At 38.3% G+C, this 26,974-nt stretch overlaps 1 protein-coding gene across 1 annotated transcript; it reads right to left on the minus strand.

Moving 5' to 3' along the window:
• Positions 1-9,583: 9,583 nt before the first annotated feature.
• Positions 9,584-12,080, minus strand: LOC148009885 (uncharacterized). Its single transcript, XM_087673156.1, has one exon. The coding sequence runs from the start codon at positions 11,884-11,886 to the stop codon at positions 10,240-10,242; it is 1,647 nt and encodes a 548-aa protein (XP_087529282.1). The 5' UTR covers positions 11,887-12,080; the 3' UTR covers positions 9,584-10,239.
• Positions 12,081-26,974: the final 14,894 nt, after the last annotated feature.

The raw sequence follows: 26,974 nt of genomic DNA on the forward strand, positions 1-26,974 counted from the left end.
CTTTTTGTATTTCGGCTTGACGGTTCTTATCAAAGGACATAAACCGACTATTTGGTCCCTAGAAACCCTAGATTCGGAACCACCACTTATCGGCAGCTCCCGAAAAATGCACCACTAATGGGACCTAAAATGGGCCGGCACTGGCTATGGCACTAGCCGGATCTCATGCACACAATAGACAACCCCACCACACGGCCTCACGTCCACAAGCGTCTAAGACTCATGCTAATGTCGATTCTTCATTTGTATTAGGTCATAATCCAACGTTTACCATCCCTTCTCCTCAAAGGGAGATCCCATGACATATAGGCATACTACCTCGTAGCACAAACATAGGGAAGCACCTCACGGTTGATTGCCATGGCTCCACTGTGACTCTCCTACACCTCGGGGATTAGCCCCAAAAGATGCATCGCTCCAACATAAAATACACACGATACAAGCTCCACTCTCTCATTTTGAACGTATTCAAGGAGATACCATGTGTCCTTACCAAATAATTTCCTAAGAAAACAATTGCCTGGCCTACAACTTAGGTCGTCTCACACACTCAAGCATAGGTCATCATAATGGAAAACATGTGCTATGTATCTAGTTCTTTGTATTCTGATACCATGGTTGATATGCACATGCAAAAGTAGATGATGCTAAAGTGCTCAAACATAATTTTCAATCAGAAATGTGTTGTGCACAACTAGGCTTTTCAATGCTCATTTATTAACTCGTTGCGGCGATATAAGAATAGCACCGAGACAACGTTCATGCTACTATCCTCTAAATTAAAATACAATGAACCCTATATCATGATATGCATCAACAAAATCAGTAATAAACAGCACCCAAATCACATCATTCAAACACCCCACCCCCTACTTTTAGGTATTGCTTCCGTTGCATGGTTGTAGATGTTCATTTTGTCATGTTTTGATGTACAAAAAGTGATAAATCACGAACTTTGACAAAGTGATAGGGCAAGATGAGGCTAAACCTCATGCTTCGCAGCTACCATGCATTCACAAATACTCATTATATTTTTTCTTATTTTTATGAGACGTATTTTTATTTTTTTCTCTATTTTTTCTTATTTTTAGTATTTATTTATCAATAATCACTATTTTTTAAAAATTTCTCATACCAATCATTTCAACATGTTGAAATTCAATTTTATTTTCCATTTTACCCCATATAAACACATTTCACCCACCCAAACGACAAAACTATCATTTTACCCTTAAAACCTACATTTCAGGTTTTGTGGGATTTAAATAGTGTATGAAAATCATTATGAAATCAGAATTTTCTGATAAACAACAATAAACATGATGCAACCAGCACTCAAACAAATTTTCATCGCATAAGAACATCATTTCCATCATAAAATGTCGAAAAACCTTCATTTCCTTCATAAAAAATAGTCATATCGTGTTTCTACGAAACCCGAGATGCATTGAATGGCTACGTGACCAGCGGATGGAGCCTCCATTGCTCTCAATTCCATGATGACATCAATCTTCAGAATCTCCATTAATCTCCATCACCATTTTCTTCAATCTCCTTCCCGATTGCTTCTTCAAGGTAGTGCACATGAATAGCCCATAGAGAGAAGAGAGAGGGAGGAGAGAGAGGGACTGATTTCTGTTCTGTCAATCCAGGCAGTCATTGGAGGAGCGGAGAATGGAAATGGAGAGCAAAGGAAGCAAGCATCATGCCGGTAATATCAGCTTCATGGAGTACATTGAGGCTCCAAATGGCCTATAGCCCCCCCCTTTCAAAATCGTCCCCGTGCAGGTCTCCATTTTTTTTTCACGCAAAAAAAATGGGACCCCCCCCCCACAAAATCAATTTTTTGGGGCCCCCAAGGGTCACACCCTCTTGCTTCTCATTTTGGGCCCCCTTCATACCGAGTTTGGCCATTTGCCTTAGACGTTTGACATCCAATTTGAGGTTCGAACAATCCTGCGCATTCGTCTCGAGGTCCTGCACTACCTGACACTTCCATAAATCTCATTTGACATCTTGGGAAATTATGAAAATTTCCCAACCGTTGCTCAGTGGATCTTTAAAGCACTTTTGGCACCCGTCGACTGCTTGTTGCTTAAAATCAATTCGATTGCCTATGCCGCCTTCGACGAAGTTTATTTTTCCCTTGAAATTTAGATTTTTTGGCTAATTTTAAGCACTTCACGGAATCAAAAATCACTGCTCACATAGAGGCCCATTACCATTTCATTAAGAGTGGGTTTTAGCAAGTTATATTGACTTTGTTTATGTTAGCACCACAAAGGATCAAGCTGTTGATATTTTTACCAAGGCCTTGGAAGTTGAGAAGCTTTGACACTTTGGGACTATGCTTGGAGTTCAGAAGTGCATGTTGAGTTCAAGGGGAAGTGTTGAGATGTCGAGCCCTACAAATGAGCTGGCATCCACTATGTGCCTTGGTGATGTTGTATGGTATTATTCATTAGCATGTTAGGTGGCCCATGTGAGAATACGCCAGTGATTCTACAACTGGACTACACCCACATAGTCCATCCTTAGTTATGGCATATTTATTGTGCCATCTCTTCTTTCCTAGTGGATTCACACTTAGTGACAATGTGTGCATACATAGTTGTACTTTCATATTAGTTTTTTATCATATTGTGGACTTAGTTCTTTCATATGGAAGAAGAATAAGAAACAAGAAGAAGATTTTAGCCCTATCTCTTTGTGTTCTCAAGTCTCTATAGCTTTGGGGTATGTGTGTGCATGTGTACTATTGAGTGTTTCACCTCTCTCCTCTCTTGTCTGTTTTCACACCTTGCATGGAAAGAGCATAAAAGCATGATATCAAAATAAACCTTGTGGATGCATATCAATCGTTTGAAAATCCCTAGACCCACATGGAGTGGAAGAGGATCCCTAGCCATAGGTTAGTGTGTTTATTCTTAGGGGAAAGATTTATATGTGAGGTTATAAAAAGTCTCCTGGAATAATGAAAATCAAGAGAGGAGTCTATTATGATGGTCTATATGTTGTAAATGGCGCATCTTAGGGCCAATCCTTGGGGTATAAGAGAGTTGTATGGGGTGATAATAGGTCGACTCAAGGGTGCCCTTTGTTTATGTGATTCGAGATGAGATAGTCACCTACTTGTGGGAAGCTCCTTTGCTTAAAGTTGGAAGGGATAATTAATTGGACTAGAATCCAAAATTGCATCTACAAACACAGTAGTTAGAAGATTCATTTTTAGTACCTAGACAGTCCTAGCCTCAAGGCCATGTGGGGTCGTCTAGTCTATTTAGGAGCTTGGCTAGAGACATCAAATCCAGTGTCATGGCTATTTTAGGTCTCGACACTGAGCATGGAACTAGTACCGAGAACTATCAATCTCAATGTGTCAAAGAGAGATAAATCTAATAGGCATAATTTTCATGTATATAGTAGGTCTCAAAGATAGCAAAAGAGAACTCCTAGATACACAATTGGCAAGCAAGTATAAAGAAGCTCAATATATAGCCAAGAAGGATTAATACATCACTGATAACAACGTGATAAAGATAGGGGCTAGCACAAAGCATGAATCAAACCAACCCACTAGGCAACAACTTCATCCGAATAGCATCCAAAGAGCATAGACATAACTTAATCGAGTCCCATGGTCTCACTGAAGTAAGCTTAGTTGCATTAATCCAAAGTTCTACTTAGATGCAAAGTATTCATATAGTGCAAGTAACTCCTAATGGAACAAAACGAAATGCCAAATGAGCAATGCAAGCTCAAAACATCAAGTACATGGCCATCTAAGCATCCAAGATACATGAAGCATAAGCCAAGATCATAAAGTCCAATAGAGTCTTCAAGTCCATGACTATGTAAGCCACTCAAGTAATCAAGGCATGTAATCACAGTCAAGATGAATGCCACCAAGCTCAAATTTGAGGCTCAAGATCATCCCATAGCATATTCGAGTGCATATACCAATGTTAAGCATCAATACATTTATACGAAGCACCCAAATGACATCCAAAAGCAATAGGCATAAAACTTTCATGTATAAAATCTTGATGTCCACTATATTATAGCAGTGAGATAACCTCTAAAATCTAAGCTTAATGAGCTCAGTGCAAGCCACAAAAAATCCTTCACAAATTTGCCATCAAGTACATTTGCCAAGCATCTACCAATTATTCGAGCACCAATAGGCATGAAGAGAAGCATATACAAACGTCAAACTCTCATAAAAATCCTTCACAAACTTGTGTTACAACACGTCTACTACTATATATAGCACATAGTAGGGTTATTACCACTCCAATATGTGCCTAGCCACCAAAAACCATGTGTTGGGATGCTTCAAGGTGATTGCTAAGAGTCCTTCCCAAGTACTAGAAACCATAGGAGTTGGAGAAGAAGTGCAACAAGCAAGAGAAGATGGGCAACACATCAAGTCAAATCATGCTAGGTATGCTAGCCCTATTGCTAAATATGTTGCCCAATTTGGAGGCTCCTCACTGGTAGTCAAGGTCCAATGTAGCCCTGGAACAAGTCTCAAGTAGAGGGAACAAGCTGAGAAGCGGAGAAGATCAAATGCACACCTTTGAAGGTGAAGCCATGGTTTCCATGAATGAAGGGCTAAAGCATTTTGAATCTAGGCTTAAGTAAACTAAAGAGAAGCTCCTCGAACTCAATTGTGATACCAATTGAAGGGAGAAGCCCTGAGTGGAAGCGTATGAGCGGAAATAAGAGTTACAGCAAAAGGAGCAAGAGACACAAGATGTGGGAACTCCAACAATCACAATGTGCGACCAATCTTCCCTTATTCGAATGTCACTGAAAGAAATAAGAATCAAGTGATAGTGATGGGTGTTTGCCGACCTGCAATGTACATGTATGTGGGTACTGTTAGTGTAATGAATACACGAGCAGTTAGGCATAGGCACCTTTACCCCCAACATAAAATATAAACCAACTTGCATCACTATATTGATTTATGTCAACATTAACTAAAGTACTATTTAGCTTAACTAAAATAATAAGTACTTTATAGTTAATAGTAAGTTATAGGCATTAGTTTACTCTAAGCTAGAAATTTAGCTCAAGTCACACTTTCTAAAGTTATTTATTGTGTTTATGCCATATTAATATCCTAACTTTACACCATATTAATTTAAGATGATAGCTTTGGTTTTGAAGGTCAAACTAATGCATTTAGTTTAGAAATTTAACTTAGGTCACAATTTCTTAAGTTATTTATTGTACTTAGGCCAAATGAATATCTTAACTTTATGGGAAATTAATTTAAGCGGATAGATTTGGTTTTGAAGGTCAAAGTATTAAATTTTGTATTTAGCATTAATATATTCAACTCATTCAATTCATTGTCATGATTGCAAGCTTGACTTTAGCAAAGGCAATTGTAGCTTTCATACGTACACCAATCTCTCCCAAGGCTAGAAACTATTTCTTCACCATGTTATTTTGTAGTACAGTTCTCTTCTTTTATTTACCATTGTACTCCTACGATTGTGATGTGATTGTTATGTGCAAATACAAAAATATCAAAGATGTTGCCTTGTAGACTCTAATCAACCTTCTTGTTTGTTTGTTTTATCTTTTACAAGTTATAGTATTTGCCAATAGAGCTACAAAAGTCGTGAGAAGGGAACGTCCTCAAATTTTCTTAGCTTCATTTAGCCCCAATGCACACATCAAAATTCATAAGTCTTATGTGGGCAAGTTATCCTCAAGTATATGACACGAAATTAAACTAAAGTGAAATATCTAAGATCAAGTACTCTTGAATGTAGATACATTTACTTTAATATAATGCATACCACCTCTGAAAGGTATCATGAACATACAATCTACATATCCTTCAAGGATAAAATTCTACTTGCTTCCTTTTGAAGGATTTCATTAACTAAACTTAATTGCATGTTTACAACTAGTTTAAAAAGTTAATGTTAATTGGCATCACATTTAAAAGAAGTGTTAATTGGTTGCATATTGACAATCATCTCTAAGTAGAGAAAAGTAAAGTTTCCTTATGAAACAAGTTGATGTGATCACAAGGGCCTTCTGCCAACTAGGGTAATAGACTTTAATGGAACAAAAGGGACTATTTGATGTGGAAAATATGATAAGTAGACCAAAAATTCACATAAAAATACATTAAAGCTTTAATATGACTAGGAAAAAAATGCATCTAACATGCATTCATGCAAGTAATGTGTGTGCATGTGTGGGAGCGCACACATGAGTACACATGCAGATGCACACTTGCATATGTGAATACATGTGTGTTGGTGTGTGGATAACATTAAGCATTCATTTCTTGCAAGTCTAGTTATCCAATGTGACAAAGTTCTTCTAGACAATGAGTTTGAGATTTCACACATGATATAATTCTCCATATGCTAGCATTCTTATGTAATTAGCTACTATGATTTCACACACATGCACATATGTGCACGCACACACGTGTGCATGCGTACACACACACACACACACACACACACACACACACACACACACACACACACACACACACACACACACACACACACACACACACACACACACACACACACACACACACACACCCACACACACACACACACACACACACACACACACACACACACACATGTGAGCATGTGCATGCACATGTGAGCATGTGCATGCACATGTGTGCACACACACACACACATATGTTAAATGAAAAACTCCCCCCTTAAAAGTAAGGACTTGAAAAATGTCTCATTCATGAGAAAGAGAAACTTTTGTTGTCTTCCCCTTAGAAAAATGGATGTTATGCAAATCTCACCTCCCTTTGAAAGTTAGAGTTTCTTCAAAAGGGCTCTCTAATCATCTAATAAAAAAATCCAACACAATATTTCCTATTCGAGATCATATGATGCAAAGATAGCTCATAGAATATGCATTTCCTTAATATATTCAACCATATACCATCTCACAATTAATCTCGCCTCTCTTTGAAGGTCAAGATGGCTTCAAAAGGTCCTCCAATACTCTAACAAGAAAATCTAGTACAAGATTCCCTATTTGAAATTAGACCATGCAAAGATAGCTCATATAGCATATGCATTACCTCAATCATCTCAAGAGTACACTATGTAATACTAACACCTAATTGTTTATGGTGATTAAGATCATTAAACATAAAAGTCACTCTCCTATAATACCTGCCCCTATAAGTACTTAAAAATATTATAGAAATGACATTAAAGCATGGTCACAACACTTAAAGGAAGGCACAAATACTTACAAACAATCTCAAGAATACCTTGAGACTTTATATGACCTTGTGGATTTGCAATGTCCTTGCATAAAAGAAGGTTCTAGCCAACATGAAAGGTTGAAAGCATAGATGATTGGTGATTGTGATCATCAAACTTTAGCCTCACATGTTTGTTTAATTGTGTTCCTTAATTTGAGTGATCATCTTTGTGAATGTAAATAGTGCACCACTTAACTACCCTTTGAGTGATTTATTATTATATATCATTCCAAGAAAGGGCCACTTTCATATTGCATGGGAACGCTAGAAGGCAATCAAAGGAGTTCGGTGATTTCAAATTGGCATAGATCTACCGAACTATTGCTGCTAAGGAGAGGTGAAATGAGAATGCATACACAAAAATAGTGGACAAGCTTTTCGAGATTGATCCTGAGGGATCTATTCTTGGTTTGGAGGACATAATGAGGAAGAAAATATCCATGCTTGCTCATCTTATGTATGATGAATGCAATAAGAACATCTTTGAACATTTCTCTCTAGTTGCATAGAGGACAAGTGTGTACATTGTGAGAGACTATTCGAACATTCTAGAGCACTTAGTTAAAATATGGAAAGTGGAGAAGCTACCATGTCTTTCAAGTTGGGAACAATGGCCTTAGGAATACATCAATACTTTGTCAGGCTCCATAAGGAAGTTAGAAGAGCATGCTCAACTACAATGAAAGAAAGGTCCTAAAACACATGCTTTCAATTGGATTTTTATCATTGAAATAACTTTGTTATATCATCAAATCTCGAAAGGGCAAACTTAAAAATGCACCATTTGCAAGGACAAGTAGTGAATGCAAATAGATAAAGGCACAATGACATTGATATCTTCTTGGAGACACCACCTATTCTATCATGCCTGCTAGTAGCATTTGTGTGTTGATCATGCACCCTCAAACCCTAAATGACAAGCTATCAAAAGTGGGACAATCTCAATGATTACCTTTTATATAAGTTGCAAACATGAGGGATTCATGCAATATTTTCCCAAGACATTAAACCTTAAAAAATTTTGTAGAAGGCTCCTAAGTCCCATTCATTTGCTTGGTATTGATGTTGTTGTTCATTATGAAAGTGATCAACTTCCTTGTCCATCTACCTTGATTAATCATCACAGACAACAAACATGACCAACATTGTTGGAAAATGTTATAAACACTAGCACTAACCACATCTAACATTGGAAATGAATAGCATAGAAACGTATACTTAGGAGAGTTATGGAGTTCCTTGGCTATGGTTTCATTAAGGGATGACGTGCCTATATGGCATAGCGATAAAAATCAATTGCCACTTCTGTTGTTAATTATCTTTGCATCGATCGATGAGGCATGCCGACAATAGTAAGCCATAGCTAGAGCTTTTTGTTTTACTTCAAATGGGGAGAGTGAATTTTCATAGAACAAACAATCTTCCAAGTGGGTAGGAGTACAAATGATGATTGAGATGAAAAAGAGAAGATGAGGAGGGGGTTTGAAGGAACGACATCTATTTGTTGTGGTTGCACACAACAAAACATTCGTCCTCATGTTGCCTGATGTGTGTGTGTGTGGGGAGAGAGAGAGAGAGAGAGAGAGAGAGAGAGAGAGATCAGGTGTAAGAAAATTAGTTATGAGATATGGAATGTCGCATGAAAATTTGAGTCATTAATTCAAAGGATTTTAATATATGTTTTTTGATTTTATGTGCCAAGAAAAGTAGTCGATCAAAGTGATCACTATGGGCATAAGGCAAGCCTAAAAACCCAAGATACAATAGTGCATTTGTTCTTAGCAAAGGAGCCTAGTACAATGCATGCGCAAGAAGCTTCGAAGCACTTCTCACATGTGATGGAAGGATTTTCACACAAGAGACTAGTGATCTTCAAATGTTCAGGAAAAACCAAGCTTCGATGTGAAATGAATTACAAAATTTTTGGAAAACCTCTTAAATTGAAGGAAAAAGGCTTAAAACCTTAAACTTTTCAAAATGTTTAGTTGAATGGCAAACATGTGCAATTTGGGTCAAAAAACCCAAAAAATTAGAGTTAGTTTTGTGTAAGAGCTAGCAATAATGTTTTGGGTGAGCACCGCCGACCGGTACTAATCGCTTCCGTATGTTAGAATATACTCCACTATTATATGATAAGGCTGGTAATGCGTGTTTAGATTGGTCTTCCATCGTATCAGCAGAATCTTCAAAACCAATCAAAAGGCAAGGTCTTACCGCTCGCTTAACAGTAGCTTAACGCTGTGATACTCTTTTGCACGGGAATTCAGTAACAGACAGTCATTGTCTACATTACTTTGAGTGCCACAGCAAAATGAGACGTGGAAGGCAGGTGGCAACACAAAGCTACAGTGTAAAATGTGACAGAGAGACATATACAGTAGCCCAAAATATACCAATATTAATCTTTTTCTTGCCTTTCTCCATCCATCCTTTCTGAAAGACACAAAATGTATATACAAGAAGGTGGCCCGGGGGCCCAGCACAGAGCTTGTCTCCAAACTGTATAATTCGGACGATCTGCAAGGACAGAAAGCTTCTAAACACAAGGTCCATATCAAAAGCGCCCCCCCCCCCCCCCACCCTTGGTTGACTAGACAGAATATGACACTGGCTTTTGTCCAAGAAATGTATATGCTGATGGTGGGTCTTCATGTTTCATGGTAGCCCTTCCATCTAATGGGCTTCTGCACCATCATAATTCCATGGATAACCTCGCCATCATCATATGGATATCCATTGGGTGTATACATTTTTATTCCCCCAACCACCGCAATTGTGTTGTCACTTGATACCAACCAGGGGCTTTCTTTGGCAGAATCATTTGTGCCCCCACTAATCTCCTATCATAAACAAAGCACCTTTACATTCCCACCCAACTCTTGTGAGCAAATTGTGCAGGCGAGACTGGGGGGGCTCTTTCACCAAACCCCATCCTTAGCCTACCCCAAGCGCCGCGGTCAGAACCTGCGGAACAAATTCACACACCTCAACATGAAGGAGCCACCGCCTCCCGCCTGAGTGAGGCCTCCATCATGCAGCACATTCTGGCATTCATCCCAATACTCGTCCTCGGCATTGGATGCGAGTTTGTCCCACAAATAAGTGATTGATTTTGCCTTTTCGTCCCCTACTTTCCAAGCAGAACTTCCTGCATTTAGGACTGCTAAGTACTCAGTGGGTGCTGGCAAAGCCCTCAGAAAAGGCTTGCCATTCAGCATTCTCAAATCATACATGGACATAAACCCATTTGCTTCGGCGACGCAGACCTGGTTTCCTTTGCTTTTAAACCCTGTCATCGCTGCAATACAGCTTCTCTCCGGTGGAATGAAAAAGGTGGACACGTACAGAGGGGATCTATAATCCCACAAATCCAGCACATTGACACTCTCTCTCACCACCCCACCAGCCAAAGCCACCATATTTTGTGAGCCTATGAAAACAGAAGAAATGGGCATCAAGGGGGAGGAGAAAACACTATTGACATAAGACTTTGTTGCAATATCATACAAAGCCAACTCCCCCCCCTGAGTTCCAACGCATACAAGCCCCTCGTTCAAGCCCACATCAAGTGCTAAGGCATAGCTCTCATCAATATCCATTGCCTTCAGGAGCTTCTTTTCCTGAGGACACCACACTTTGACAGGAGACTTGTGACCACTGCTGAATTGCTGACTCGGTATGGAAAAGGTCTGCTGCGTCAACCCAGAAGAGGAATTACACTGATATTTACTGCTTTGCATTAAGCCAAAATGCTGAGTAGCTCTAAAATCAATAGTCCTAGAGCCATTAGCAACAGTTTTAGATCTCGGACTGCATTGCCACGACGAGCCGAGGCGAGTCAGCAAGTACGAATCCCACCCAAATTGCTTCTCAAAAAGGGGTGGAAGGTCCTGTGCTTGGACAGGCAAAGAACACTGCAATTTGTCCAGAAGGGAATATGTCCAAGAAGGGAACCAGTTGCACAGAGAATAGACCTCACCTGCTTCAGATATATCAAGCCTCTTGACAGTTTCATCTTTGTGGCCACAATCCCTGGCCATGGCTGCGAGCTCGCGTAGGCCCGATGTCGTTGCTGCTTGTGCAAAAGTGGTCTGTGCAATTGTGCACATCTCCAAGAACGAAGAGGCCTTCCTCAGGAACAATCCCATGGTAGAATCAGCACGAGGCATGTCCGATTCAACAAGAAAACAAGATAGGTCGCCTAAACCCGAAGACGGAGAGCCTCCCGAATCCACGCGGCGGCCAAGCTTCTGCAGAGAGGAAGTGCTCTTGCTCCGGCGGTTCTTCTTCCGCAGGGGCCGCTCGCAGGTGGCGTGACCAACATGGCGATGGAGGCCTTTACCGCCATAGCTGCGGGCACCGGGGCTGGAACAGGGGCGGCGCTGGTGGTGGTGAGCAGGAGGCAGAGGAGGGGAAGGAGAGGAGAGGGTGGGGCCGGTGAGGGTGTGGGTGGCGATGGCAGCCGCGATGGCGGGGCGGCGGAGGGTGCGAAGGAGGGTGGCGATGGTGGCGAGGCAGAGGGCGAGCCAGGTCCAGGAGCTTGCGAGGAGGGAGTCGAAGGGGAGGGGGGAGGGGAGGGTAGACATGAGGGAAGGGGAGGACATGGGTGATGTGATTTCTGTTTGTGTGTGGCACAAGAGACCCAGAGACACAGATATGGATGGATAGAGAGAGAGAGAGAGAGAGAGGCTGTTTTATGCAGAGAAGAAGACTTTGTATTAAAGAAGGAAACTTAAAGGAAGGAGTGCGAGGATGGAGGGAGGAAGGGAGGGAGAGAAGGAAGGAAGGCAGGCAGAAGAAGAAAAAGAAGAAGAGAGGCGTCAGAAATCACTTTTATTTCGTCTCTCCTTCCGGTAAAACGCCGCCCGGCAAGCCCCATTTCACACATATTATTCGTTTAATCTCACGCCCCAGTATAACATTTACCCAATAATTAGTCTCAACCTTGGGCGGATTCAGCGCTGCTGACTCCTATTTCCAGAGCGCCTGTGTGTGAACGCGCCCTTAGAATCCGGATGGGGCCGATGACGTGCTTTTTTCTCCTGGCGGCCCGAAAGCGCCACGTCGGACGGGGCCGGGGCTTTCCACTGGTGCTTCTTTTTCGGATATGCGCGCCACGTGGTGCACTTTATTGCTGAGTTGGAGCAGCGGATATGTGTCAGAGGGCTTGTGGCTCCCATGCTCTGTCCAACAAAAGCGTCCCTCTTGAGTCTTGAGTCTTGAGAGTGTTGCCTCTTGTGGTCCGGGATCGCACAAAGGAGCACGTGTCTGCGGCTTGAAGGCTGCAGGACCCACCCAGGCTTTCGACTTGTAAGTTGTCGCCTTCGCGCTCATCTTTTGTTTTTTCTTTGTTTGTGTGGAGTCTGGACTCTGGAGAGTTTCGAAACCGCAATTTATATTCAGGAGTAAAGGTCGGGGCGGAAAAAAGGGCATCTATTCACCGTCCACTCTCTACATCGTCTCTCTACATCATCCTTGACGCAAATAAAGGCTGGATTACACCCAAGGTCTTTGGTTTTTCTTTTGCGTTCTGAGTGGGCGAGGGGGGTGTCGGATGTTACCACCCCCCACTCTCCCCATTAGCACTCCATGGCTTTTGAAGCCAATTGTCAACAACTATTGACAATCACACAAGCCCATCACCACTAACCCCCTAGTGCAATCACATATTCATGGGGTTACTATCTACAATCATGCACACCTTGGAAACCCCAAGACGATTGGGCTCTTATGGATGTTACACTCACACTTGGACTCATGTGGGGTGAGAGGACATGGCAAACCACAACACCATTGGGCTATTAGGGATGTTACACTCACATTTGGACTCATGCATGGCGAGAGGACATGGCAAAAGTTGACTAGTTAAGAGAGCTGTCTATATAAGAAAAATCAACCTGCTATGGTAGCTCACCCAAGAATGAAGATCTACGTGTGAAAAGTGTTTAACTAATCATCAACAATTCATGGTAAGAAGCCTCATATTGTAACTATAGAACCGAACCTATTATTTCAATGATGGATAGATATGTGTGAAAGGAAAAGTATTGACAGATATGGAGAGAGGGTGAGAAAGCATTGACACACACATGAGAGAGAAATGGCACACAAAAGAGATAGAAATAAGATCTAATGTCCATTAGAATACCGAGCCACTAAACTTGATGAAGTCAAAACAATGTGCTCATTTTTTAGGGTACTTTATGGACTATTTGGAGTCCCCCCTTCTATGGGGTACTAATAAATACCATGCCACTAAACTTGATGAAGTCAACAAAGTGTGCTAGTTTTTTAGGGTACTTTATGAACTATTTGGAGTACAACTACTATGGGGTGGTGCCATTTGAGATCAGCAAGACACATGCAAGTCATTAGCAAGTATAGTGACCTATGCATGTCCCTTGGTGTTCGTTGGACGTGGAAATTTCGCAATAACCTTTATTTTGGAAAAATCTATTACAATTTCATTCCTTGACACAAAACGCCCGAAAATGTAACCATGTTTCATCCAAAGCCAACACTTTAAGGACTTCAAAGAGAGTCTATACTACTTGCATCACTTCCTTCATATCCTTGAACGTAATACACATTAAGCATTGAAATTGCCATAGAACATATGTCAAGCAAAAAGGTATGGCTATATACATGGAGACTTCCAATTCACTAGCAAAACTTGTGGTCATTGTTTGGGTGCTCATTGCAATAAAGTTGATTGAGGATTGTACACTTGGAAACTTAATATGCTAGTCATTTAGGACTTTGATAAGTTTGACTTTGATCCATTGGTGATGGCTTGATCGAAGTGCATATTTTTTATGGGTAGATTGCCACATTCTTGAGGAATTGCTAAATTGATTGTGCTAACACCCACATTTGTCTATTATCCCCTTCCTAGTGGTGTCTCCTAGGGCTAGCACCAGTTGTTTATTATCCTCTCAACTCCTTCTTCAAAGTGGTTTTATGCCTAAAGCTCCAGAGATTTGGCTAGGTGTTGAATTAGGGATGCAATAAGATCTTGTTCTTGCAAGCTAACTTTTGTTGGGACTTCCTACAATCCTTTTATTCAAGCCTAAAAAGTTCTTCATATCATGGGGTTTTGCTTGAGAAGCAATCCCATGATATTAATACATTGCTAGAGCTAAGCATTGCAATCATTCACAATTGAGAATCCTTGACCCAATCCTTGTCTTTATGTATTACCTTCAACTAAGGCTTCGAGTTAATAAATTTTCCTACCTTGGAACTTTCTACACTAGGGGAAATATGGACTCAAAAAGTGCCATGTAGCTTGGGAGTTAATGACTTTCCTAATTGCAAGAGATTTGAGATGGAGCAATAGGAGAGAGAGTGGTGTGCGCATTGTATCCACTTCCCTTTTTCCCTTGAGCCTACCACTTATAGGCTCATCCCCATGTGTCCCCTTTACCCCCCCCCCCCCCCCCAAAAAAAAAGGAAAAAAACTTTTACCAACCCTATATAAGGTGGGTTCGATTGGGTGTCCAAAAAGAAAGCCCAAATTTTGAAATCTTCTCCCCTCCAAAAGGGCTTTGCTCCCTTTTCTCCCCTTAAAACTTGTTTTTATATCATGTATGGTAGGCAAAAGTATTTTTAGTGTCTTTCTGTAAGAAATAACTAGGTGCTCCGCGCCTAGACTCAGCCCAGCGCTTCGCGCCTGGATGTGAACCACAAATGTTTTAATTTGTTCACATATTCTTCCACTTAGTAATGAATCAAGTAGTCTTGCAATTTTTTAACTTCATTATAAAATCTAATAATTCAATACAATAACATTGATTATCTCAACCGTAATAATTGGAAAACATAACTGAAGCAAAAGTGATTTTTAAATATCATGAAAGAATTCCAACTATCACAACAGGTAAATGGAAAAGAAAGTATAAAATGTTTTCAAAAAGATAGTTGTACTGTAGAAAATCAACTACCGAAAAGAAAGCTTTCTCTTCTTAGATGAATTATCAACCGTGGATCTAGCACGGGGAACATATGTGGGCGAAGCTGTGACACGCCCCGCCCCAAATTGTGCTGCAACATCTAAAAACGAAAAAAAAACTTTAGAAATAAGGATATTAAATTTATAAAGCAAAACATTAATTAATGAAAATGGTAAGTATTACCTGGGGACGTGATATGATTGGCTCTCACATTAGTAGAGCAGTCGGCGGAATTTGGATGAAACTGATGCAAAGTTACAAAACATGATAAATCTTTAAACTCACATTTACTCCAATCATTCGGTATGTGTCTAGTATGGGACCGAGATATGAAGTACTCAACATCTATTTGTCTAACATAGTAGCATTGGATCCATCCAAAATATAAAATTTCTACATATAAAGGAGTGTTTCCATTAGTAAATCCATCATTGGGTAATCTTTCGATTACCCTAGCCAAAGTTATCTGGATAATAGCATCCGTAGCAATAGTTCGCAATGCTTCTTGAAGTCTCATTTGATAAGGAGAGGCACGATAATATTCAAATACTGTTTGGGCCATCTATCAATAAAAATTAGAAAACAAAAAATTTAGTAATATTGATCAAATTTTTTAAAAAGAAAAAAAAATGACTTCACAATATTGAAATTAGAAGACCAATTTAGAAGAGAAAAAGAGTTTGTAATGCATATAGTATAAAATAACTTTATACATGATAATTTCTCAAAACTTACTTTTGTATAAATGCAAACAAAATTTCATAGAAAATAAGTCAAACATGGTTCTATTCAAGGAATATGATATTTCAAAAGAGCATGAGAGATTAAAACATTTCATTTTTTGTTAAAGAAAAAAAGTTGAACTTACTTTTCTTTGAAATTTTCTTTGAAAACCTTAATACTTAAAAAGAACAGGAGACAGTAAAATAGTTCATTTCCTGAAAATATATGATTAAAAAAATAAATAAACTTTGATGATATTACACCAAAAATTTTATGCAAATATAATATGATAGAAAGATCAAATAACTTTTTATGGTAGAAATAATTTAAACACAATGTTCTCATATAGTAAAACAAACATACGTCTAACTTCACATAAAATCATGAATATCTATCCATACATGAGAGATTTGATTAAAACATTAAAGTATTAAATCAGAGAAAATAAGTCAAACTTGCTTTTCATCGACGAAGAACTCACTACTAAAAAAGAGCATAAGAAAGTACAACACTACATTTTATAGATATGTGAACAAACAAGAAAAAAAGGCTTTGATTGTATTGAAATAAACATTATGCAAATATAATATGAGAGAACAAACATTACACTTTTAAAAAAATAGAGGTTACAATACTTTCTGTAAAACTTCATTATATACAATATTGATGGTACCATTTACCATGTCCTCTTTCTCATTAATCAAGACTTTCAATCTGTCCGGAGACTTTACTCTGGAGAAAGCAACATAGAGTTGACCATGAGTAAAGACTGGGGTTTTTAGATATATTCCCAAACATGATAATGTTTGGCCTTGAGATTTGTTGATTGTCATTGCAAACGAACGGACTGGGAATTGCAAGCGTTTCATTGAGAAAGGAAGTTCTAGTGTAGTTGGGATGAAAGTTATCCTCGGGATAAAAACTCTGTCACCAATATTGGTCCCCGTAATTATCTCTGCATCAATGACCTTGTTATTGAAAGCCTTGCATACCAGCCTAGTACCATTGCATAAATCTTTAGAAGGATTCAAGTTCCTGAGCAATATTATTGGAGCATTTACTTTGAGCAGCAAGATATGAGGAGGAATACCTCCACCGAGGTCAAGGGAATTTAGATATTCCACAGAATAGAGGAATGAGTTCTCCTCGGTTCTATCTAGAGAATCAGCATTGTAGTATTGTTTAACCTCTCCCAGCATCAGCTGCAATGCATGATTGTTTATCATTTCCACATCATTGTTTCGAGGTGCAAGAATGGCACGTCCACTAAAGAACATTTTGTAATCAATTACACAATTCATTTCACAATAGACAAAATTGATCAAGTCTTGCATAGATCCTCCCTTTAACAACAATGCAAGTGGAATTTGTAATATATTATTAGTATGTGTCAAATCTTTTCCATCTCCAATGTCTTGCAACCATGCAACAAACTGATCCTGATCTGATGCGACCCGCATATTCTGTGTAAGTTTTAAAACATTGAAATATTGCCACAAATTGGAACAACATATAGCAGCACCGACAATATCCTCACAGGTATCCTTTGGTACAACAGGCAATATTTGCCTAAAATCTCCACCTAATAGAATAACTTTACCACCAAATGGCATATCACACTGCATTATATCCTTTAAAGTTCTATCCAGTGCCTCAAAGGTATTACGATGCAACATAGGAGCTTCATCCCACAAAATAAGACTTGCCTCTTTTAACAATGCTGCAAGATGACTTTGAACAGGTATATTGCATGTAGAATTATTATCTGCCTGCAATGGAATTTTGAGCTTTGAATGGGCAGTACGACCATGTGGCAAAAGCAATGCAGCAACACCAGAGGATGTTGTAGCTATTGCAATGCGACCTTGACTGCGAAGCTTTGCAAGCAAACATTTGTATTGGAATGTTTTTCCAGAACCGCCTGGGCCATCTAAGAAAAATGGTTTACCCAAACCACTATCAATAGCATTCATTATTGCCATAAAACAATTTCTCTGTCCATCATTCAACAAAGCTTGCATTGTTAAGAATGTATTCTCTTCTTCTACCTTATCATATAGTTGTTCATCAAGGATAAAAGGATTTGTATACTCTTACATTGTCACCTCATGCAATCCATGATACTCTGCCAAATTGCGACCATGTTGATCTAAAAGTTTTTGAATATGCATCAATGCATGATTATTGGCCTCATCTTGCATATCAACATTTCGCCTATTTTGCAAGGAGAGTCGATGTTTTATATCCTCTGTCAGCGGACCTAAGAACTCTTCCCATAGAGCCCCAGGTCGGGCAGGCGAACAAAATAGCAAGATGGATGCAAACAAATTTCTTAATTGAACACCGGTTTGCATCAATGCAGCTTCACACAAACATATTTGCCATTCATCATCTGCTTCCAACATTCCTTTTGCAATGCAAGCCTCCTTAAAAGTTGAATATACCACATTATCAACCGTACGCAATGCCTCAAAGGATGTGCACCCCTTGCATACAGTGAGTAGTAGCCGCAAATAGTATTTTTCTCCACACGTAGGTGAAACAAAGTATATTCGACCACATGTGTTTCCTTGCTTTCTCTTTGTCCACATTTTTTTGCGTGCATTGCAAACCCAAAACATTGAAAAGTCTTGGTAGAGAACTGTGGTAGCATCAGGGTGCAAACAATTGCAGGCAAACCATTCTGTGAGAGTTGTTTTTTGAGCATTTTCATTTTGCACCACATCACGTATGTTATCAGAGTCACGAAAGGAAACAGTATTCTCTCTAGGTAAATGTATTTGCAATCGTTGAATATCGGGTTTCTCATCATGAAGTTTGAATTCAAATATTCGCCAACATGCTTCAGAAGCTGAAATATATCGTGCATCTAAGTACCTCTCAATCTCATCAATATTTTGTGCATCAATATGTTCTGTGTCAATATCATTGGATCCGGAACCATGCGTACTTGTAAACTGAATGGTTGCTCGATCATGGCCCTTATATACATATTTATACAAATATTTGACAGCTCCAATTGTCGAGCAAACCTCAACATTTATGTGAGCACTATACTTGGAACTCAAATAAGGATTGTAAGGCACTATCCATCGGTTATCCAAGAGGTTACCATTAGCATTATGAGTTCTTCCATCCTCTCGACGTCTGTATAAAGGATAACCAGATTTATCAACTGTAGTTGTATGTATAAACTTTTTTGGATAATCCTTTATACACTTTCCGTCCACCATGCAAGCACTTTTTGGATTGAACTCACCACACGGACCATGTACGTTTCATTTAGTAATAATTCGATACAAATCCGAGAACCTTTCCTTATCAGGTAGCTCAGCGCACACCAGTCTATCATAATGATGTGCTTCTAGTGGCTTAAAGTGTGGTTCTAATATCAAGAGCGTATGTGAATGAGGCAAGCCTCTCTTTTGGAATTCTATGACGGACACGTATCCAACAACTTTACCAAACAACTCCTTTTTCACTATCGACTGCATCATGTCCTTATGTTTCAAATGAAAAACTCTAGCAGTTAAATCTGGTTGATCATGTGCAGTTTGACCAGGCAACAAAGCATCTGTAATTTCAGACCACTTAGGATTGCAAATCATGGTGATAAACAAATCAGGTTTACCTTTGCTACGCACAATTGCCATAGCATATTGATATAATTGGTACATGAATCTTGGTCCACCTGTAAAGCTAGGTGGCAATACTATTCTCCTACCCACACCAATCCCAACGATATTAGTATTAACTGCATCTGAACCATTGACCATATCAGCCAATCCCCTATACATTTCAACTCGCAATGTTGCTTGATTACGACGACACCAAGCCAATCTACATTGTTCAATGCTACAATAAGCATCGACAATGTATTGTTGTAGCAAGCAACCACCACGCAAAAGACATGCATTAGTATCATCTCGAATCTGAAGTCGAAAAGCGTAATATTGCATTTGAGTGACACAATCTTTATTTGCAAGATTATTGGCATTAATATGAGCATCCATGAATGCATATGGAACTTTAGTATGCCATCCATCCTCTCCATTTGGAAAAAGAAGAACATATAACAGTGGCATATATGCCTTGTGTAAGTTAGAAATATAAATCAAATGGCCTTGTCGCGTGCGAACTTGAATGCTACGATGATCAAATGTATCATCATCACCTTGTCCAGGCATGATCACAGCAACCTCACTTGCAGTGGGAACTGAATATCGTCTAGAGGTGGATCGATTTTCAAAAATGGACATTCTTATTTCTACTGATGGATTGTGTTGCAAGCTTGCACCAACTGCTATAAAGGCCTGTGCGTAAGCATTGTGATCATGCATCATTTGTTGAAGCTCTTGTAGTAAGTCTGGCAAAGGCCCATGTAAAACCCCCATGAGATTCAATAACTCATGATCAGTGTCATAAATATAAAGTTGTGCAAACTTTGGTATTTGTTATCCATCCTCACTTGGCAATAGGGAACCCATCCGGTGATATATTGATCCATGAACTCGAAAAGTATAACCATTTCCATTTTGAGGCAAAAGCTCATCAATTTTTGCACCCATTGAAACAAAATCCAATGCGCTATTATAAGCACGTATATTTTTTTTGAACTCTCTGCGTTGTGGATGTGTGCCATCAAGCAAATTACATAGAGGTTGTGGTGGCTACTGTAGAGGTGGCAAAATTACTTTCCCTTCTCTACAGCAATGCTTTCCAATTGAAGTTGTACGCATTGTTTTAGTTTCATAGTGCCACAACTTAGCCATGCAATGGTGACAAACCTTGCAAAGGGTACCAATTGCATGCAAATTTGGTTTTTGGAAGAGCAAAATTGTTACTGATGGATGAATATCCAAATTAGGTGGCATGTCATGGAGAATTGAACAAAATCCACCATTTTGAGGTAGAAATATAGGAGCTTGAATACTGTACTGGTCATGTACCATCTCAGTACTTGCACCTTCATTATGGATAGCTTCATTCTCTTCTTGAATAATGTGAGGCAATTGAACATCTAAGGACAGTAATGGTGCACCACGCATTTGAGCACTTATATCAATTGTATTTGTTGTAGTGCGATGCAATTGTTGTAATTGCGTTCTTGCTCTTGCCCTGTGTCTACGTTTAGCTCTAGTAGCATCAAGCATTTGCCTAAAATTTCTTAGTCCACCATCTGGATTATTTGTGTTTCCATTTATTTGTCGATTTGTGCTACATACCCCCACTCCGAAGGGTAGCAATTCATGGTTATCCAACATCTCAACATCTATATTGTGGATAGTTGCATTGTCTCCTCGACGAATAGGAGGTGGTTGAACTTCCAACGGCAACAATAGTGCAACTGGCATTTGGACACTTGTAGCTTGGATGCCATTGTATCTATCTCTATCTATGGTAGCATTATGCAGTTGTTGCAATTCTGTTCTAACTATTGCCATGTGCATACATTCAGCTCTCGTAACATTTAGCATTTTTCTACGCACACTCAAGCCACCATTAGGATTGTATTGTCGAGTTGCAGTAGACATCTGAACCTCAAAGGATACCAAATCATGAGCAGCAGAGCAAGATGCAGCGCGAAATTGATTGGTTTGATATAGCTGATTTGGGATGCTGACATCCATATAGTTTCCATTCGCATGATATTGTTCATACATATCTCTTGCATGGTCACGAACATGTAATTCAGTCTTAACTCTTGCAACGTGCCTACGTTTATGTCTAGTAATTTTGAGCATTTCTCTACGTGCACGCAATACACGATCTCTAGGCACAGAATGTGTTGGAAGTACCATTGTCGAGAAAAACCTGAGATAAAAAGAAAAATGTACTTTGATATTAGTAATTGCATACTTTTATGTCCTATGCGTACTAAAATTTCTTCCTATATTTTAGGGAAGACTTTAGCAAAGATTTTCCTTCAAGATAAATTTGTACTAAACAGTATTTCAATATAAAATTTGAAGATTATAACATCACATAAGCAACAATATAATCTTACATGTGCAAGAATATACATTGAAAGAGCATATTATGTCATTATCATGGGGCATACAAAAGTCCAAATGACATGAAAATTCTCAAATCCAACAATAGAATGACATATCTATTGGAGGATCCGACAAAAAGTTATTGAAATCGCCTGATATGCTAAGAGCACTATGCATTGGATGATGAACTCATGCAACGATTCAATAGGTTCAACATTGCAGAGAACCTATTGAGGCAAACTTTTAGAGATGTGACATGCACATCGAGGCAAATGCTCTCAGGTGCAAGCACGCTTGCATTCCTTTGAGCCAGTAATTCACACACTCCATCCTCTATACGATTATTGCTCTTAGCAAGGTCTCGCAACTTTTCTACATGGTCTTCCAAAGAATACCCTGGCTAGTGCTTGCGAACCAACTCATAGATTTCTCCTATATAGCCCTTTATTTCATCTATCTCATCTTGCAACATTATCCCATCAGCCAAGCCTCCTTCATATTTTTCTGCCAGGATTTTTTCGATTCTTTGAAGGCGATCACCAACCTTTTGACAGAAGGAGTTTGAAGCTCTTTGACGTTTGTTTAAACTCTTGATTTGCTTCTCAATTGCATCTAACCGATGCAGGATCTTTAGGGATACAACGGAAGTGTTGTGTCCTTTGACACGTTTGAGGGCACGCCGTACTAACTTCCTCCTAGCCATGTCTTTGGCTTTACGCACATTCATTCGTGCATTGGGAGGACACAAAACAATGTCTGGTACATGGACGTTGTTTCTTACATCAGATGTTTCAGCATGCTCCATACTGCCATGGTTACACAAAGTATTAAGAGATCACAAAGAGAGAGAGGAGAGAGAGAGAGAGAGAGAGAGAGAGAGAGAGAGAGAGAGAGAGAGAGAGAGAGAGAGAGAGAGAGAGAGAGAACATATTTAAAAAGTACATTAATTAATCAAACACTTAAAACACGTAATACACCTTTACAATGTAATGACACACATAACACATTAATTAATAACACGCATAAACACATTAAGAAATAATAATAACACACTTTCATATTAAAAGACATGACATGCATACATTAATAGTAACACACTTTCATATCAAAAGACATGACATGCATACATTAATAACATGAATAATACACATTATTTAATAATACATATTTATTTTTAAATGCATAATACACATTAATTATTAGCACATATATACATATGAATACATACTATTAACACAAACATAATAATGTTATCACACATTTATACTAAAACACATAACAAACATTAATTAATAACACACATAAACACATTAAGAAATAATATTAACATACTTTCATATCAAAAGACATGACATGCACACATTAATAACATGCATAATACACATTATTGAATAACACACATTCATGTTTAAATGCATAATACACATTAATTATTAGCACATATATACATATGAATACATACAATTAACACAAACATAATAACGTTATCACACATTTATACTAAAACACATAACAACATTAATTAATAACACTCATAAACACATTAAGAAATAATATTAACACACTTTCATATCAAAAGACATGACATGCACACATTAATAACATTCATAATACACATTATTGAATAACACACATTCATGTTTAAATGCATAATACACATTAATTATTAGCACATATATACATATGAATACATACTATTAACACAAAATAATAATGTTATCACACATTTATACTAAAACACATATACACATTAATTAATAACACACTTAAAGCACGTAATACACCTTAACAATGTAATGACACACATAACACATTATTAATTAATAACACACATAAACACATTAAAAATAATATTAACACACTTTTATATCAAAAGACATGACATGCATACATTAATAACATGCATAATACACATTCATTTTCAAATGCATAATAGACATTAATATTAGCACATATATACATATGAATACATACTATTAACACAAACATAATAACGTTGCCACACATTTATACTAAAACACATAACACACATTAATTAATAACACACTTAAAACACGTAATACACCTTAACAATGTAATGACACACATAACATATTATTAATTAATAACACACATAAACACATTAGAAATAATATTAACACACTTTTATATCAAAAGACATGACATGCATACATTAATAACACGCATAATACACATTCATTTTCAAATGCATAATAGACATTAATTATTAGCACATATATACATATGAATACATACTATTAACACAAACATAATAACGTTATCACACATTTATACTAAAATACATAACACACATTAATTAATAACACACTTAAAACACGTAATACACCTTAACAATGTAATGACACACATAACATATTATTAATTAATAACATGCATAAACACATTAGAAATAATATTAACACACTTTTATATCAAAAGACATGACATGCATATATTAATAACATGCATAATACACATTCATTTTCAAATGCATAATAGACATTAATTATTAGCACATATATACATATGAATACATACTGTTAACACAAACATAATAACGTTATCACACATTTATAGTAAAACACATAACACACATTAATTAATAACACGCATAAACACATTAAGAAATAATATTAACACACTTTCATATCAAAAGACATGACATGCATACATTAAAAAATTAAAAATGTAATAAATTAAACTTTCATATATATATATATATATATATATATATATATATATATATATATATATATATATATATATATATATATATATATATATAGAGAGAGAGAGAGAGATGCACCTGAGAAGTATTGACGATGACGAAAGAGTAGAGTTGATGACGAAAGTAAAATTACAAAAATTGCATGGAAAAATGAAAATGATGTTAGAGAGTAACGTCAAATATATTTAAGTGCATCATAAACATTGGTAATGTAATAATGCACATTAATTATTAACATGCCTACACACATCCCCCTCTCTCATTCTTCACAATAACATGCACACAACACACACACACACACACACACACATGATATCCTTACATTAATAACTCCCGTGCTATAGACTATAGAACCACCGTTTCATATACCTCCGTACATTAATAACTCCTGTACATTAATAACTGATGCTAATCCTTGCCCTTAAGAAACTCAAACCAAGGTCTATAGCTACTCTCCCAAGATGCTAACCCTTTCCCTTAAATAAACTTTACTTTCCTCACTTCTTTCCCATGCATTATAGTTTTCTTCTCCCTTTTTCTTAGTAAGGAACTTAAGACCACTTCTTTGTGAAGGTATCACAAAGAAGCATTGAGAAAGTAACAAATCTACCAACCTCCTATATCATTTGTTGGCCATGAAAGTTTTGCCTCTTATGTAAATATATTCCTTGAATTTGATTGTTAGTTATGAAAGATGCATTTGCTATTTTGAACTTTGACCTATTTAAGAAAATTATAGAAATAGCTACCATTACACAAAAGGACTCACCTAGAAAATGAGACCTAGAGCTATACTTTATAGTTTGTAAGCTATCAAATATAGCTTTTAGAAGGAACCTAAAGAATCTTTACTATATGTGACCTAGAGCCATGCATTGAATATGTGAGAAATCCTATGTGGACTTTCTAGAATAGCTTCAAATTGTGGGACTCTTCTTTTCAGAAATATTTTATTGAGCCTACTAAACTTTGAATTCCTAAGTTCAATTTGGAAAAAAAAAGTCATAGCACTAAAATCATCCTTATGATGTAAAGATAAGATAGAGAATTTGAGACCACGCAAGCATTTTTCACATGGGGGCTTGGGTCTTGCACATGGGCTAAACTGCCTATTATACATTCCATTCAACTTTAATGTAGCACAAATTCCACATGTGTGCATGCATGTATAAAACCAATTAAACATTCTTTTCAAGGGAAATAAAATTTTCCTATTACAAAACGCCCCTGAGACAAAGCATATACAAATGTTATTATATAAAACATAATTATACAATTTAACAGGACAAATATATATTGGTGGAGCATAATGATGGCAAGTTGTGGCATCGTTAGGGAACAGTATTCTATCCTTCAATAGCATGGTGGGAGGAGGAAATGTGTTGCTTCAAGTAGGAGAGGGAAGGTTGGCTAGCTAGTGGTGAAAGAGTCATTCAAGATGAGTCATCTAGAGTGTGTTGATAGTCAAACACTAAGGAGGGGTAGCCTACCCCCCCCTCTCTCTCTCTCTCTCTCTCCACACACACACACATATACACACCTATGGTACTAAAAAGTGGCCATGAAGTGCCCCCTTTGGCACTAATCAATGGTCAGGATGTATATAGAACTATAGAGCCTCGATGATTTGGGGGGTGAGAGGGTCCTTAAGTATGGGTCGTACCTCCCCTTCCCCCCAACTTTTCTACTTTCAGACTTTTAAGAAACCTTCAAAATCAAAATAATAAAGTTTAAAACTTGAACTACAGCAATGGTGGCGAGAGGGTGAGTATTCATGAAAATGCTCACGTCGCGACTGCTGTTCGACGCAAATCTAACAGCCGTCGCTTTTTGGAGCCCAGTTCGTCACCTCGCTAAAAAACAGTCGTCGCTTTCTGCAGTCATAGAGAGAGAGAGAGAGAGAGAGAGAGAGAGACAGAGAGAGAGAGAGAGAGAGAGAGAGAGAGAGAGAGAGAGAGAGAGAGAGAGAGAGAGAGAGAGAGAGAGAGAGAGAGAGGAGTCAGATAATATGGACCTGGTTGTAGAGTGCGTCGGACCTCCCTCAGGTATGCTATCATGACAGAACTCCTTATATAGAGGAGGAGGGTCGAGGATCGAGGAGGAGGGTCGAGGAGGGCACGCAGGCGCGAGCAGGTCCAGCATGTCGAGGCCCAGAATGTTGAGGCGAGGAGCAGGTCGAGCATGTCGAGGCGAGGAGCCGCAGATCCAGGACGCAACTCGAGGTGGGCAGGTGCTGTCGTGGCACCTGCCCCCGCCATCTTCGTGGGGAGGTCGGGGGGCTTCCACGTGGCAG

This window comes from Lygodium microphyllum, chromosome 30 (assembly GCF_053477565.2).
Source record: "Lygodium microphyllum isolate KBCC chromosome 30, Lygodium_microphyllum_v1.1.10, whole genome shotgun sequence".
NCBI lineage: Eukaryota > Viridiplantae > Streptophyta > Polypodiopsida > Schizaeales > Lygodiaceae > Lygodium > Lygodium microphyllum.